This window comes from Rhinolophus sinicus, linkage group LG02 (genome assembly GCF_036562045.2).
Source record: "Rhinolophus sinicus isolate RSC01 linkage group LG02, ASM3656204v1, whole genome shotgun sequence".
Classification (NCBI taxonomy): domain Eukaryota; kingdom Metazoa; phylum Chordata; class Mammalia; order Chiroptera; family Rhinolophidae; genus Rhinolophus; species Rhinolophus sinicus.
Window position 1 is genome coordinate 47,029,734 of NC_133752.1, and position 18,070 is coordinate 47,047,803.

At 31.2% G+C, this 18,070-nt stretch overlaps 1 protein-coding gene across 18 annotated transcripts in view; it reads left to right on the plus strand.

The window, feature by feature from the left end:
- MAPK10 (mitogen-activated protein kinase 10) overlaps positions 1 to 18,070 on the plus strand; it is a 287,949-nt gene that overhangs the window by 219,946 nt on the left and 49,933 nt on the right. For 17 of the 18 annotated variants that reach the window (XM_074323986.1, XM_074323984.1, XM_019731285.2 and 14 more), the window contains one exon: positions 17,528 to 17,710. In XM_074323986.1, the coding sequence (XP_074180087.1) occupies positions 17,528 to 17,710 (183 nt within the window). Of the gene's footprint in view, positions 1 to 7,940; positions 8,013 to 17,527; positions 17,711 to 18,070 lie in introns of all 18 variants that reach the window. The other variant, XM_019731282.2, reaches the window with a different exon arrangement.

The window sequence follows — 18,070 nt, forward strand, 5'->3', positions numbered from 1 at the left end:
AAAAGTTGGGTAAGTGATATAATTGTGATTTTTTTTAAAGTGGTAATTTCTATAATCTGACCAGTACTGAAGACTACCTACCACAATTATTTATGTTAATTAAATTTCAATGGGCTTTTTTCTTCCTAAATTATTTTCTTATCTATAATTCAAAGTATTATGTGCTATTTTTCATAAATAAGAGAGGCCACCAAATCTCAAATGATTCATATATATTTATTTTTATAACTAGAAAAATAAGTCACTCTTTGCAAGTATTTTCCATCTGCTTTCTAAGAGTATTTTTATCTTCCACAGCATTTAGGCATAATAATTTCTCTCCTGGCTGACATCCTAAGCTTTTGTCTACAGTTTCACTGATTTGAATTATTCTTGACACTATATTCAGTCTTAAATAGGTCAATATAACATTTTCTCCTTAATACATGAGCCTCCACATTTAACAATCATAATTATTATTCAAATTGCCAGATGTCTGATGGGTTTCAAATAGGCTTTCTTCCCTTGACTTAGACATAGATAATTGCTTTTCCAATGAAATTTAGAATTTTAAAAAGCAATGTTGATTTGAGTTCTCCCTCTGAGTCCTGTACTAGATTCCATCAGAAATTTCCTAGAGTGAGATCTATGATTTGGAATTATTCAGTGAGTTGGTGTATTTCTAAAATGACCAAAAGCTTACTTTCTAACCAGGGCACATATCTGTGATTTTAATATATGCATAATAAAGTCTACATATTAACAGAGAATATACTTTTATGAATACAGAACTACCCTGCTAATATACAATACTGTATTATATATCTCAGTGCTACAACAATTGACAATTTTACCAATGACAGTGCAAGATTGAATTCAGTGTATTTGTTACATATAACTTTTTTTGGAAATTGGCAATAAACATGTGGTCCATAACTCTATTAAATATTATATTTGATTAATAAGAAAGATCTATTAATGAACTCTTTTTACATAGGAAATATTATGATTGTTATTTAGTGGAAATAAAAGTAGAATAACTGACTTCACTAAAGCATAATGAGCAGATGTAAGTTGAGGGGCCAATGGACATCATGTATGGTGAAAACAATATGTTAGCATCTAAATGATTCCTGCATTTACTGGAAGTCATTTCAAAGTTTAGTATATGCTAATTGATACCTTGACTACTTCCAAGATTCTTCAGAGGTTCAAAAATAAACCATCGTATGTTCTCTTGCTTTTCACTTAGAATTATTCAGAGTAATCTATATTGAAGTTCTCTGAGGCGAAAAAATGATGGGATAATACTCTATCATCATAATCAACATTATTCCTCTTTCTCTACAGAACTTTTTCATGTTCCCTTTCTTAATCTGAACCTTAAGCAAAAATAGGAAAACACCTTGACAAATTGAGAAATCTTACGAAATTGTCATGGATGACTAAAGTGTAAGCTACTTTCCCACATTAAAACTGTCTTTGCATTCGAGAAACACTGTGTGGATTTCTTGGCTATCGAGATACGATCTAGGTGATATCACAGGGTAGTTTTCTGATTAGTAATTTAATTTTAATACATAAAGAGTTTTTAAAATTATACATTCATTATTATACACTCAAGTTTTACTATAGTGTTATGATTAATATCTATTTCATGGTGTATTCGTTGACGTATAGTATTGCTAAAAAGTCTTAGAGCCATGCTGAATTCAAGTTAGAGAACAATAGATATATCAGGTCCATTTTTTTCTTTATAGAACCCAAAGATCATATGCGATATCTGTGACTCTACATTACATTCAGATTGTTTTTTTAAATAAGAACTTACAGTAAAGCAGTTTTATAATGGTTTTTGTTTAGAAGGTTTTGGGGGTTTTGTTTGTTTGTTTTTTTCTTTTTTTGCACTATCTAGTCACTTATTCCCTTCACTCACTTCAAACTCCAACCAGGGCATGCCATATTCTGATTACTGAAGGCTCATACACTACCAGTATACTCTTCCAGAGTTCTTTCCTTAAACCTGCTTCTTTTAGATACATTCTTTCTACTTTGTTATTATTATTTTTTTCATCCCACTTCGAATTGCAGCATCTTCTCTGAGCAAGGCTTGTAATGTAGAGTTCTTGGCCAGAATTCTCTGGACCTGGGTGGTATTAAAGACAGGCACCTCATATTCATTGGCAACTTCTCTAGACCTCAAGTATATTATCTCTAATTAACGCTGACAGTTGGGATGCTACAGTACCCTCCTCTCGCCTCTCCCTCTGAAGACATGAGAAATTTCAGTTAGAATGAAAAGGATATATTCATATAACTTTGCCAAGGAGCCAAGTTCTTAGGGAACAAGTAAATGATTTTTCAAAAATGTATTTGAAGAAATAAAGAAAACACCCTCAAATTAATTGAATGTCATGTTTTGGAAGCTCAAATATGGAAATTAGGAATAATCAAAGTAAAATAAACAAAAATTGGAGATTGTGGATTATAATATCTATTTAGTGCAGACAGATATTCTTAATCCTTTTTACCTCCTTAAATAACTGCTTACTTCCCAATAAACTTTTGCAACTAATACATTACCATAGTTTGAGTGTATTCTCTAATATGAAGGTAAGACAGGGTTATCTCAAACACTGTATGATTTATGACTGAAATAAAGTTGGGATGTAAAAATCTAGTAATCATTCTTTCACACCAAGCAAATTGTAGATAATCATGAACATAACAAAACTAGATTATTCATTTATTATTTTTTGTGTTTGTTTAAAAGAATATATTTTAACCATTAATTTGCTTACTCTTCTTCTCTTTTATTATTATTTTGAGATAATTTGAGTGAGATAGGAATCACTAGAATGGGAGCCGGAGATTTTGAGAGTATCTGAAAAGATGGAAGGTGGACATAGTTATAAGGAGAAAATCCCTTCTTCAAGGTGTTGAGAGAGTCCAGAGTCCACTAGAGGGCAGAAGAAGACATGAAGGTCATAAAAGGAGTGCTGAGAGATAGGCAAGCAGGCAGAAAGTGAGGGAGGACAGAGAGAACGGACTGCTGGGTGGAACAAAAGGCAAGAGATTGAGGAGCTGGACCTCGCTGACTCCTTGATGTCTTAGAGAGGAAGCTGTTAGGTGGTATTTTGCACAAAGCTTCACTAGGACTGCCAGGTCCCCGGGAATTTCCTGTCTCTTGGAAATTTATATATATATATATATATATATATATATATATATATATATATATATATGGTTTAAATAAAAGCACGTTATATTTTTCCCATCCCTCTATGGTTCTGTAGACAGAGTACTGAGTAATCTTTAGAAATGAAGTGAAATACCGAAGGGGAAAAACTACAAACAATAAAATGCATTCCTTAGTCATTACTGTGATACTCCATTTAAACTGCTGTTGGTCTGTTTGGCTTTGAGGATAGAGTTCATGAATGGAGACACCTGCTGTGGGACTTTCTCCCTTCAGCAGTCAAATAAGTCTAGAGCTCATATTGGAATAGGGTTCCAAGAACTGGCTTCTGGTCCTCTTTCCTTTAGTCATGTGACTTATCTCCCAAACGTCAATTTACTTTATAAAATATCCCCTTTTGCCTTTCTTACAGGATTGCCATGATGAACGTCATTTGATACATATAAAACATTACATGTTTACAAACATACATATACCTGTAAATACCTTCAAAAATAAGGCACTCCAATTTTTATATTATAGTTGGGGGATCTTTAGCTTAACTAAGCATCAAATTGAATTAAATAAACTATAAAAAATAGAAATCACTAGAAGTCCACCTATTATAAAAAAGAAATATTCTCTCAAATGATGTAAAACCAAATTATATGTGAATTAGACAACAGTGAAAGCAAAGAAAAGTGAATAGTTTGCTACTTACTAAGCACTCTGCAAGCTGATATACAGAATAAAGTGAGACTACTTGTATGGACCTTCAGGGAGCTTGTATTTAATTCGGTGATGATGTAAGATATTTGGAGCCAGCATTTACTGTTTGTTGATCAGAACATGAAAAGTTTAAAGAAAAAGATATTTTTCCACCATTAGGCTTTCCTTAAATTACTACTTTATTACACTGCAGAATTACATGGATTGTAAAAGATGATAATTTAAAATATTTTGTTGCAATTAAAAATTATTTAAATGTTTTTATGGTCAAATTTTTTATAGGTCCATTAGTCTATAATTTATTTGTAATATAAATCTAAAAGTTTTCTCCATTATTAATAAGTTTCCATGGATTTTTCTGTTTTATAAAAAAGCAAATCAAAAATATAAAGTCTTTTAAATAAAGGTTAACAATTAAGAATATGATGGCATAGAAGTTACAAAGAAAAGCAGGTTGAATACGTATACTCAAGGAGAAAATCTTCCTCTGATTTCCTGGCATTAAAATATTTAGCATTGTATTCCATAAATATTATTTATTTTTCTTAGTTAGATTCACATATGTAAAATATCTTCTTGGTTTATTTATGTATATTAGTAGTTTTTTATAATTCCATTTTGCATTGAAGTTTAAAACAATATACTCTTGTTAAATATCTAATGAAATTTATAACTTTTGAAACATAAACTTTTCAAAGACATGGTGTTAGATTTTGCTATTATACATTGAAGTGTCCAATGAAAAAAAATGTATCAAAGCACATTTTCTGAATCCTAAATGAAGATTTAATTAGGTTAAGGAGAAAAACAGTGTGGTCTCAAAATCATGTTACCAGAACCACTGAAATAACTATTTTCCGGGTTGTTGGATGGAAGCTCACAAAGTCCAAAAATACTTCATTGTGGATCAGAATCCAAGCCATTACACAGAGACTAAAGGGAGCAATACAGTGTTTTGTTTAGATTTCAGTTGCCAGGGCCTACATTATATTACTTTGATCTCTTGGATAGAAATAGAAAAAAGATAATTTAGTGTAATCTAATGCTTAACATATGATGCAACACTTGAGATTTTCTTAGAAAATTAATAACCATATTTTGGTAACACCAAAACTTACTTGTGCTTAGGAGAGTGATTCTGCTTCCTGTCTGTGGGAACACTGATGATGGGAGGGGAAATGCAATGAATCAGAATCATAAAAGCAACCAGAATTCTACCTGGGTAGCGTTAGTATACAGAACTCCTGTGGAGATCCAAAGCTATATCTGATTGTCTCAGAAAACATCAAAATCCAGTTACCAACAGTGATTGAATTTGCTAATTTCTTCTAAGAATTATGCATAATCAGTATTCATTAGACTATCTTGAAAATTTTATAAAATAATCCAGTCACCTTGATAACAGATTATGTATTTGTTGAGGGAAGGCTTACCTCCACCCCCACCTCTCTGTCCCAATAAGATATACTAGTATCAAATTATTGTATTACCTATTTCCTGTTTTAGTTGTGATGACTAATTCATACAATTTAGTGCAATAGCTTTATCTTGAGAAATAATCCTGTCTTGAATATATAAAAACCCATATAAATTCATATATAAATGCATATATTCCACTTTTGTAATACATAATAATAGAGCTTGTCATTTCCAGGCACAAAGCTTTGCACCTAGGCAGCATACGCCTGGATAGTCTGTAGGAATAGTGAGTACAGTTAAATGGGAATTGGAAAGGTTTCCAGAGTACTATCACTTAAAAAGTATTCATTAAAATAACAAAAATGGAATTCAATATATATTCATTGGTAGTTCAGATGTCTAGTTTATATCTCTGCATAATTTTTATGCAAAAACTTTGTCATCTATTAAGTCTATTTTGGGTTCTGACATGAAGATAAATGTCCAAAAATGTTCTCCTTTTACTTTGGAATATCTGTATCCAGCAGTCACACAAAGGAGAAGTGGGAGATGTACCAGTTTTAATACCAATTATTAAACCAACAGCTGTCTAGAACCAATTGAGCCTGAAGCAACATAGTGACTGAGAGTCCATTTAGGCCAACTGTTATTATATATTATATAAGGTATATAATATATATGATGTAAAATAAATAAACCCTTTCTATACATCTATAATTTTAATATATAATTACAATATATATTTAATTCATGATGACACATAACTAATATTTAGTGAGGATTTAGTATACATTATGGAAGGATATTTATCAGGCATAATTCTTTTGAAAATTCTACATGATAAATACTATTTATCATTTACATTTTAGAGGATGAAATTGAGATTTAGAGAGATGAAGTAGCTTGGCCAAGTTTACACAGCTAGAAAGCAATGGAATTGGTTCAGCAGGAAAAAAAAAAAAAGAGTATCTACCAGAGATATCACAAAAAAGAGTTTCAGCATTAAAAAAAAAAAAAAAATAGAAATAGATGTTTTCTAAGTCCCAAATAGGTTTGTGGCAGAAAGAGCCTTTTTCCAAATGTTTGAATAGATACAGGCAAGAGAAAACCCTGCTATTGATTTTTCAGCTCTATCTGTTTTGTCTGTCTCTTTCCCAGTATCTGTACAAAACAGATACACTGTAAATAACAACTTAGTCTGACTGGTCACTTTGGACAATATGATAAGAATACTTGCAATTCAAAAATACATTTTCAGATCTTTTTCTTTTATCCTTTAATCGAAAATGCTCACAATACCAACCTCTCTCGTGAGACAGATATTATCTGGAATTATAGATACATTAATAATAAGGGGTACACAACTGTTTGCTCTATCTTTCCCTGATATTTCTGCATGTCACTTGCTTTCCTAAAATGGAAGCAAAACTAATTTGCTTCTCTGGGTATGCTTATCACCTTCAAGCCCGTAACCATTCCTTTGCAGTGATCACTCTGTCTAGGTGTTAAGTCAAACTATGGAAACTTTGAGTTTAACCTGAGTGAGATTTTTCACACTAGAAAGAATCTCATGAGGAATTCTTTAAGGTCACTGCCAAATTACAGGATGTAATTTGAAGAGAAGTGGAGCAAAACTATAGTGTGCTGCTATCGTAATCCCTTTCCCTATTTGCTCCCCGCTCCACATCCCTTATTCTTCTAGGTCATTTCCCACCCCTTCCCCCTAAGAATGACCTATTTCTTTTTCTGACTTTTCAGTAGGAACAAGTGAGTGACCAACGATAAAGAGAGATTTCACTTTTTTGCTTCTCCTTGCCCCATTTTGCCCCTTCCTGTGAATCCTCTGCTCCAGCTTCCTGGTTTTACATTCTGGATGATAACTGACAATAGCAGAGAGACCATTATTTTACGTTTCTCTTGATTCAGAGTTTCAGAAGAAGTGTCAGTTCTCAAGACATGTTGTTTAGTTCATGTTGAACCATCCCCTTTTGAAAGCCAGCATTTCTTACCATTGTAAAGCAAACATGTTTATAATAAGGCAATGTTTCCTGTTTAGAAACTTGCTACTTTGATGGGAATTAATAAAACTGAGCTAGCATATTCCAGAACATTCATTCTTGAACTGGCATTTTACTTCTGGAAATTTATTCATATTTATAAATAAGAGTAAATGTGTTTTGTAAAAGAAACCCTTTCTTTTGAGGTTGCTGGCAGCTTTTTTCCAAATATGGTATACAAAAGAATAAAAAATTAACTGATTTACATGTTTCCCATATTAACACAATTTAGAGTAATTTACAATACAAATCAGTAGGATTCTAGTAGATGAATGCAAATTAGACCTTTTAAATAAAAAATCTAAATTAACCATTGAATTATAATTGCAAAGTAATATTATCGTGTATTGGGTAACATTGAGTGGAATTATTACTTTAGTTCTGTAGCAGAAAGGGCCCTGGCATTCTTGTTTTCTCCTCATTCACAGTGTTAGAACACTAATGATCATAAGACTGACCTGTCTTACAGTCATTAAAGGTGAAACCATCGCTCTGTGGCATGGGTAGCCAAGTGTTTTCATTTCTTTTCTTTTCTAGTCCTGCCTTGTTGTTTATCTTCATGTAATTTTTGTTTTCAGTTGACATGTGGTCAGTAGGGTGCATCATGGGAGAAATGATAAAAGGTGCAGTGCTGTTTCCTGGCACTGATCGTATCCTTCTTAGCAGCCAGTGGTCTCTATGGGTGTCATTCTCAATCAATTTCCTTTGGTCTCAAGTATAATACTGCTGATGGTATACATTCACTGCCCTTAGAAGGGTTCTGTGTAATTCCAGTGTCAAATATTTACCAGCTGACATCATAGTAGAGTAGCCTTGTCTCAGACCTAAGATCTTATGTGGATAATACAGTAGCAAACATGAAACATTCAGCGTGGTATCAAAAGGTCTGCCTTAATTCATTTCTATGAAACTAATTGCAATGATATACTCTTCTGTATTTTATTTTTTTGTAGATATTTCAAAATTAAGTTCTATTGATAACTGGATAATAAATGACAGAATATTTCAGTTTTCAGACTGAAGATTTATGCTTTTATATCATAAGAAATATTCACTTGGCATAGAAATCTAATCAGTTAGATTTATGTTCACCCACAAATACAATTGGTTTATTTTAACACATTCAGAGAGCATGCATATGAATTTCGTTTTTAAATTGATCAACCTCTTCTAAAATTCTTTTTTCTCATTTACTTCATTTATAAGAATAATTGCTCCAATTCTAGCTATTATTTTCTCCATGTTATCACTAGTCAATAATGATTATATAAAACATCTGAAGAAATAAATTTATATTACTTGGATAAGTAAAAGAGATCATATGTTAGGCAGCAAATAATTAGCAAGTAAAGATTCCAGGGCTTTGCAGTATTAAACAGATATGGACACTGTGTGATTAGTATATAGGTGTGTAATAACTTATTTCTTTGTTAGTTAAATAACCTCCTACACTCAGTCATTTCTGAAAACATTATATGCTCATCATACTAAAGATAAAATCTCTCCTTAAATGATCGTAATTCAAAGATGAAATTGAACCTATGGTAATGGGGTTTTAATATGTAATTACAGTAAAGCTAATTATTAATATAGTGTGTCCTAACCATATTATGATTAGCCATTTGCTTTGAGAACTAATATATTACATTATGGTTATATATGTATACAGAGGGCGCCAAAAAATGTATACACATTTTAAGAAAGGAAAAAAAACTGTATTAAAATTATGCTTACAGTTTCCACTTTGAGCACCTCTTGTAATTGCAGAAGTCACACCTGACTTATATTCATCTTCAGTTATCGGTATATATTGAGTATTACAATTTTAATACAGTTTTTTCCTTTCTTAAAATGTGTATACATTTTTTTGCACCCTCTGTATGTGTGTGTGTGTTTATGTGTGTGTGTGTGTGTATGTGTGTGTGTATTACAAATGTGGATATATATGTGTATATATATAGTTTCATACATATATTTTTTATGTATTAAAGGACCAGTTTAGGAAATGACTGAGTTAGGCATTCAATTTCTGTTGAGTGAAAAAACTGAACCTAAAAAGTTTTACGTAGTGAAAAATAAAGCTGCACTGTTTTTACTTCCATTCTTACCAAAAAATTTGTTCTAATCTTATATATGTTACATGTTTATTTAAAAAAATTTGTATTGCAGTTTTATTTGCTACATATACATTTTATTAAGTGGCATCTACAAATGTACCACCTTCATGTTAATGTTAGTGCTATTTAGAAGTATATTTACTTGATTAAAAACTAAACTACGTCAGGTTTCTAAAAAACAGGATTTCTTTGATTCCCAACAAATGATAAACTTGAGCTTAGCCTTTGGACATGAATATGAAACAGTTCTTAAATTTTGGCTGATCTTTTTTTGATGAAAATAAACTCAATCTCTTAACTTTGTACTCTTGGCTTTCTCAGAAGTTCATTGTTGTTGAATAATTGATGACTGAAATGAATGTTTGCTCCCCATAGATTAAAATGATTGCTTTTTATTACTTTCCTTACATTTTCTATGAAAGAAAATCAAATCAGATTTCCACAACTGAGTTATTAAATACAGATTAACATTTCTTATAATTCATTTCTTGGGAGAAGATGTAACGACTTCACAACCTCACATACTCTTGGTATTGTCAGATATGATTTTAAATTTGTTACCAATCTCTTGGATCTAAAATACTATTTAAAATGGAGCTTAAATTTGCATTTCCTTGGCTATAAGGGAGGCTAAACATCTTTTCTTATTTATTGACCATTAGTATTTTCCCGTTGGTAAAGTGTCTTTTGTTTTTTTAAATAATTTTTTTATGTTGTATATCTTTTGTTGATTAGGAGTTCTTTATATAATTGGGCACCTAATCCTTGTCAGTTTTATATGTTTCAAATATGTTCTGTCCTGTATTTAAATTGTTTTTTCCATTTTTATAGTGGTTTTGGAAGTTGGTGATCTGTTTGTTTTTTTATGGCTCATGTATTTTAAGAATTATTTAATGCCTTTATATTATCTTGTAATTTTACTGTGAATGTTTCAAGTTTAATTTTTAAATTAAATTATTGGCATTGGTTAGTAAGATCACATAGGTTTCAAGTGTACAATTCTATAAACATCATCTGTATATCACATTATGTGCTCACCACCCAGAGTCAGTTCTCCTTCCATCTTAATTTTTTACATTTAAGCCTTTGATTCACATTGATTGTTGTGTATGGTGTGAAAGTGGTATCCAATTTATTTTATTCTACTTCCATTTACTGACTAGCTTATTCTTTCTTCACTGATCTATAATGCTGTCCTTGTCATAAGTTTCCACATATTGGTATGAGGGGTGTTAAATTCTGGACTCTATATTCTGTTCCACTGGTCTGCTGTTTAACTCTATATCACTACACCCCTTTCTTAATGAATACTAATGTATAATACGTACTTATATCAGGTCGGGTAAATAACCCTCCTTTTTTGTCTCCTTTAGAGGTATCTTAGCTATTATTGAATCATTGCTCTTCCATTAAAAACAAAAATATTAGAATTGGCTTAGTAACTTTTATAAAATGATTCCTATTGGAATTGTATTGAATCTATAGTTTAATTTGTGTAGAATTGCTATTTTAGTTAAGTCATTTTTTAATCTTTCTGTTGAACACACAAGGATCTTAGGACACACTGATTTTAGTTCTAATTTTTAAACCTCATAAATTGACAATGTTATAATTTTATTGTGTACAGGTAGAGTTTGTTTAGATTCACCCTTATAATTATCATTTTCTTGGCTTAATACTACTTCTTGCAATTTGGCCTTTTATTTTCAGATTATTTTCTTTGCCCCTGAAGAGCATCCTTTAGAAATTTTTAATGGCAGTCTTTGATGATAAAACTCTGTTTTTGATTGGGTTCCCTTACTTGAAAGACAGGTTAGTTGGATATAGGATTTGAGATTGACAGTTGTTTTCCCTATCATTTAAAACATGTTATTCCACTGACTTTGTTTCCAATATTGCTGGTAAATCATTAGCTGTCGATGTAATAGTCACCTTTGGAGATAGCCTTCCCTTTTCTCTGACTTCATTTAGGATTCTTTGCTTAGTCTTTGGTTTTCTGGTATTTCTCTACCATGTGACTAGGTGTGGGTTTCTTTTTATTTATCTCTGTTGGGATTCACTGTGTTTTCTAAATTCTGGCCTATATCCAATTCCTGGAATTTCTCAGCTTTTGGTTCTTTAAATATTTTCTCTCCCCTATTTTTTTTTTTTTTTTTTTTACATTATCTCCATAAAAACTTTGGTTGGATATAAAATAGACAGTCATTTATTCAATAAATAGTTTTTGAGCACCTACTATGTGCTGATCACTTTTTCTCTCCAGGCCATATTAGTAAATAAAACCGTCATGATGAAAATCATGACATCATGAAATTCTTGACATCATGAAATTTACAATAAAAGGCACAGTATATAAGAAGGTGATAATGGCTGAGGGATAAGAGAGATCAAAATGCTACGTTAGGGGCAGGGATTGTCTCCTGCTTTCTAAGTTTAAACATAAAAGTTTTGTTAGGTATGCCTCATATGGCATGTTTTCTTGACCTCATATAAACTTGATTGTACCTTCTTACCTGCCTTCTATATAGCGTTATACCCAGAAATGGATGTAATCTTCCAGAGAGGGTCTCACAGAACAGAGTACAGTGTCACAACAACCTTAAGTAGAATTCCATTAGTGTTAGAAACTAATTGTATTAGCTCCTTTGTTTAAAATCATTGTATTTACCAATTTTAAAAGGAACTTAATAGTTTTCAGCTATAAAATACAGATGTCAAATTAAATGATCTCCAAGGCCTCTTCCTAGTTTCAAAATACAGATAGAGTCAGACCCAGCCGTTGCGAACTGAGAATATCATACAATTCGAGGAAGGTGTTTTTATATATATATATATATATATATATATATATATATATATATATATATATATATAAATACATCATGTTATAAATACAAAATTAGGCAAAAGTCTTATAAGAGGCTGGTGCAGATGTGAGGCCCCAAAGATTAACCTTCCATACATAATGAAAATCCCATTATTGTAACACATTTTAATGTGTTTCTGGATTTGCTTATATGTGAAATGCCTCTCCGTTTTTTTTCTTTGTAAGTAAATATAGATTACAATAATAAATAGATTTATAAGACATAATAGATTGTACTAAGAGCCATATGCATCATGCTTCAAACATTAGCCTTTGGATACTACCTATCCCATACTACCTCACTAGTGAACAAACAACCTTTTACTTAAATTGTCAGCTTTTAGTTTGGGGTGTGTTCTGAGTTATAATATTTCCTCTTCTTGTGCTATTTATAATGAAAATGGATGCTAGTTAAAATTGTGCATGAAATCACTTATTCATATTTCATGTTACCAGAATTTGAGGGGGACTTTTGAGAGGAAAAGAATATTGTCAAATGAAAAAAGAGTAAAAATATTTTAAAGGAACAGAACTCAAAATATAACCATGAAAATCTAGACCCAGACTCTCATTTGTGTATATATTACTGTCCTGATCTTTACACTTGTCCTCAGAAAAGTTCTTTTGAGAGCAAATTTTATCATAAAGAAATATGAAGTAATTATCAAAATAAATTGTCAAGTATTTTGAGCTTTATATTGAGAAGCTTTTGTACTTTCTGTGAGGAGCACCCCACAGATGCAACATACAATTTCAATCCTTCTTAAATGATGATGGGCAGAATCCCTCTCCCTTTGCTGGGAGCCTGCACATGCCACTTGCTGTAATTTCCCATGTTTTTTTTTTTTTTTTCCAGGAAAGGGATTAATATTAGGATTTTTCTTTCCCTGAAGTATATCCAGGTGAAGGACCCATGAGTGTTCCGTAGCAAATAGGTATAGAATCAACTTTTGGGGAATTTGAAGCCATCTTAATTTGCAACAAAAAACTGAAATATGTTAGTACTTTATTCTTAAATCTCGATTTAGTAATTCACAAAAGACTTAGTATGTCCTACACTGGTGTTTCTCAAAATGTAGTCCAAGAGCCATCTGGATTGAAATTACCCTTGGTGTTTTTTATATCATCTCAGATCTATGGACTCAAAATTTTGTAGCTCATCGGGGATCGGGGAGGGATCTGTATTTTGTAAGTTCCCTATGTTATGGATATTCAAGCTGGGGAACCACGGTTTTATATCATAATGCTTAACTTATGGCATGCATGTCTCCACTTCCTTATTGCGCATTCACTGATGACATTACTAATTGATTACAGTATTTTTTCTTACAGGACTCACATAAAGCCACACAATAATGCTCAACACAGTGCTTCAGCAACTGGTTGGCTTGACAGATAACATAGCCTCTCCTGAAGCTGTTCTATATAGTGATCTCAGGCAATGTTATCTTTAATAACACAGTAAAGAATTTGGAGATAAACACTGATATTCTTTAACTTGCAAATAGATGTCAGAAAATTTTGCACAAAATATTGAGTATAAGGCTTAGAGTACTGTAGAAAAAGCAAGTCTGAATTCATGAAGGTGTCAATTCTGGAAACCATATTCATAATAACAAAAAGTAATCAATGATAGAAGAAAACATGAAAGGAAGATACAATTTTTCAAAGGGCATAGTAGAATAAGGCCATTAAAGAACTCTTTATTATTCCACTTAGTAGTTTCTGAAAGCTTAAATATGCATAGTATAAATTGCATATATGTTCATAATTATGACCTAAAATACCCAGAAAAAAAGGCATTTTTCATACATTGTGTTCAAGGCAGCTTGCGACTTATTTTAGAAAGTTCCCCAGCTAAGGAAGTTAAAGTGAAAGGAATGCATGAAATCTAAGTTCTTAGCTAGTTGATAAAATTAACGAATAATTTTCAGTCTTAGGATTTCAGATACTCATTTTTACAATCCATATTTACTTTGTTTTATTCATCTATTACAATACTATTTATTGAAGACATTACTAATAGTATTTGCACATTATCTTGTCTTGTCATCATACTCTATAAAATCAAACTTTGTAATATGACTAATATGTAGTGAATTTAAAATTAGGTGAGATTGTCAAATAATTCATATAAAATCACATTTTTCAATTTTTATTAAAGGCCTTTCTTAAATATATTGAGGGTGACAATTTCTGAAACAGTAAATCAAAATATAAAAATATATATTTATTGATTTTTTTTATAACTGCACAAGCTGGAATCTGTAAATATTCAGATCCTTACTCATATAGTATAAAAACAGTGACTTATGAGTGTTCTAAAGCAAATAAGTCCTTTTACAAAAATAATTTTGGCCATTCTTTAAAAAAATATTTACCGTGTTAACATTAACACAGAAGCATGAAATCTAGTTAACTTTTTATGTATGTTTAAAAAACAATCATTGTGGAAATCTGATGAATAATTTTTAAAAATTACCTCATTTTCTATTTAAAATTAATAAAATCATTTTTTTTATGTAAATATTTTGACCTGAAAACTAGGGAGGCAGTTTTACAGATAATCTTTAAGAGAATTGCTGTGACAAACATACCATCATAATTTTATGGCAAAATTAAAGCAGTTTCTACCACATCAATTCCAAAGTTGCTCTTTTCCTTACTGGAATCCTTGGAACAAGCACTGGACTCGGAGTCAGGAGATATGACTTCCAATCTTGGCTTACATTTGGTTAATTATGATTATAAAGGGAAATCATGTGATTAAGGATAGTTGGACATAATTAATTGCTCATGTTGTGATCTTATGAACATCTGGGAAACACTTATTACTTACATGTAAGTATTCGTGTTTATGGGAAGGATTGGTTAAAATAAAAGTACAAACTTTTAAAGGTGACTAATCCACATATTTGTAGTATAAACATTCAATTCTTTCATTGACAATAATAAAGATTCTTGCCTCCCTTGATTTTGTAAGCCATTACATCAAGGACCACAGTTGTGTTTCATCTAAAAAGCAATCTAAGGTAGGAAATTACACTGGGTACTTCTATATATAGGCTTTAATTATACTTCTAAAAAGAAACATTTTAACTGTTCTTGTTTAACAAATTCCAGAATATTTGACTCTCCTTAAATGTTACTCTAAAAATAGCATGGAATTATTTTGAGAACACTACTTTAAAAGCAATTAATTTTTTACTGAATGACTATAACTGTAGTTAAATGTAACTAGAATATACTAGTATGTTGTGAATATTTTGCCAATTTTTTGCATGACACCTTTACAGAAAATAGGGCAACTTCTTTGCCCCTAGTTTTAGTTTGATATAATGTCTAAAATTCTAAGGAAGTTTGACCAATGATTAAATGATGGCTTGATAGGGCATAATAACCTAACTTAGAAAGTAGACCTCTTTTCATAATTTACAATGCAAGCACTTGTGATTTATTTAGCTGTACTGTTTTCTATTTAAATATGTTTAAGTATTTAAAGCTTATCTATGTCCAGAGTACTAAGTTTTTGTGTAAGAATAACTTTTAACTTTAACCTTTTATAATTTTTCAGTTTCCTTATTTCTAATTATTCTAATTTACTACTATATTATCATGAATATTCTTCAGTTTTTCCCACCTCCACTTATCTCTTGAAATTACACAATCATTCAATTTTTTCATCCCAATAATTGAGAGGATACGTAATAATGTACATTTTATTCAGCCAGATTATAAAGGAGGTAGGAGAGGATTTGCAATGTATCTTGATTTTGTCTTTGTTCAATCTCTTACCTACTTTATTTTATATATATATATATATGTGTGTGTGTGTGTGTATATATATACACACACACACATATATATATATATGTGTATGTATATATATACACATACATATATATATTTAATTTGTTTTGTTTTCTTAAATATAGTTAATTTTGTCTTTTGTCAGGACTGTCAATCTCTTTACGTCCAGTTGTATTGAATAGCTAAGGGTAAAGCGTTTAGAAACCTCAATTAAGTAATATTATGATAAGTTCTCTGACCTGTTGCAAGTTACATTAGCAGCAATGAATTAATTAACTTATTACTAAAGAATAGAAATGTAAAAGAATAAACAATGTAGAGGAGAACAATACCTGTGGTATTGGATTTAAGAAGAATTTCTAAGGCTCCTACCATTCATTGACATGTGGCAAGGAAATTTCCCTAAAATCAGCTTCTTCCAGTTGGTTCTCCACAGTTTTCATGGGTGGTGTTTATCATTTGCAAGACTCTGATATATCAAATATTAATGATAGATGAAAAAGAGAATCACAATCAGTGGGTTGGTCTTTCAAAGAGCTAGCTCCAATTTTGGGGGACATTAATTATAATAGAGAGTTAATATTTTTCCTGTAGAATTCCACATGCTTAATGTACTTTTGAGACATACACTTGGATGGAAGTCTCTTGTTTTAAATTGAACATCCTGTGTTTACCCTCATATCTTCTTGATATTCATGGATGCAGAGCACTACTAGCAGAAGTAAGAAAATAGACGTGAAATTTTGACTACTTTGATAAATAGAAATTTTTAAGTCTTTGATGAAGAATTAACAGATTATTTTTTTATCAAAAATATTGATCCCATAGGTGATGCATATGAGTAGAAAACATTAACAGATGCTGAAATTTCCTGGTTAGTACAGAAAGAGGAAAAAATCTTAAGAGGAATTTAGGACAAATGTAAATGAATCTTATTTAAATCATTTGTGTGTTTGTCATTTTTAGAAAAGAAATTAATTAAGTAATTTTATAAAAATTAGGTAATTATAAAAATGTATTTTTTCTCTTTTAAATCACATGGTTATATAGAAGTTTATCTTAATATAAGACATTCTTATGTTATTAAATATATTTTCATCTTAACAACTCAAAGACTATTTCATGATATTCTATTTTTGTTAAGTAATGCTAGTTCTCCAAAAGTGTGTATGTTCCAAAAGTGAATTTAAAATTCCAAGAGGATTCATTGCCTGACAATTCTCATTTTTTATTTTTGTCATTTGTTGCTCATTAAAACTCCACTCGTGTTGATGACTGCCCAGGATTCTGAGAAGCAGTTAGCCTCCCAACTAGTGAAAGGCAAAAGCTAGTGGCCTGCACTTCTGTTTGCCCTTAACTATTCAATTCTCAGATATTGACCAATGGAACAAGGTAATTGAACAACTAGGTACACCATGTCCGGAATTCATGAAGAAATTGCAACCCACAGTAAGAAACTATGTGGAGAATCGGCCCAAGTATGCTGGACTCACCTTCCCCAAGCTCTTTCCAGATTCCCTCTTCCCAGCGGATTCTGAGCACAATAAACTCAAAGGTAAGCCCATCAGGGACAACTTGAGAACCACTGTGTGGGTGGTGGATGAAATAAGCAAACCATCGAGACACCTGTCTTTAACTCGAACTACCTCAATTTAAGGAGAGTTATTTCTTAAAAGATCTTTCTTACAAAGTGTGAATGGCCAAGGATTGTAGAATTGTGTGGCTATTCAGAGGGAAGAATAATACTAAAGTGTGTGACAGTGATGTGGGTTAACTATTTCAGGGAGCTTATTTAGAATCTTAAAATTGTATGGCAGTGTAACTAAAAAGGCCGATATAATATACATTGAAATCATTGTTTCAAATCTTTTTGTTACTTGGAAAATGTTTTCTTTTTTTTTTTTAATTAAATTTA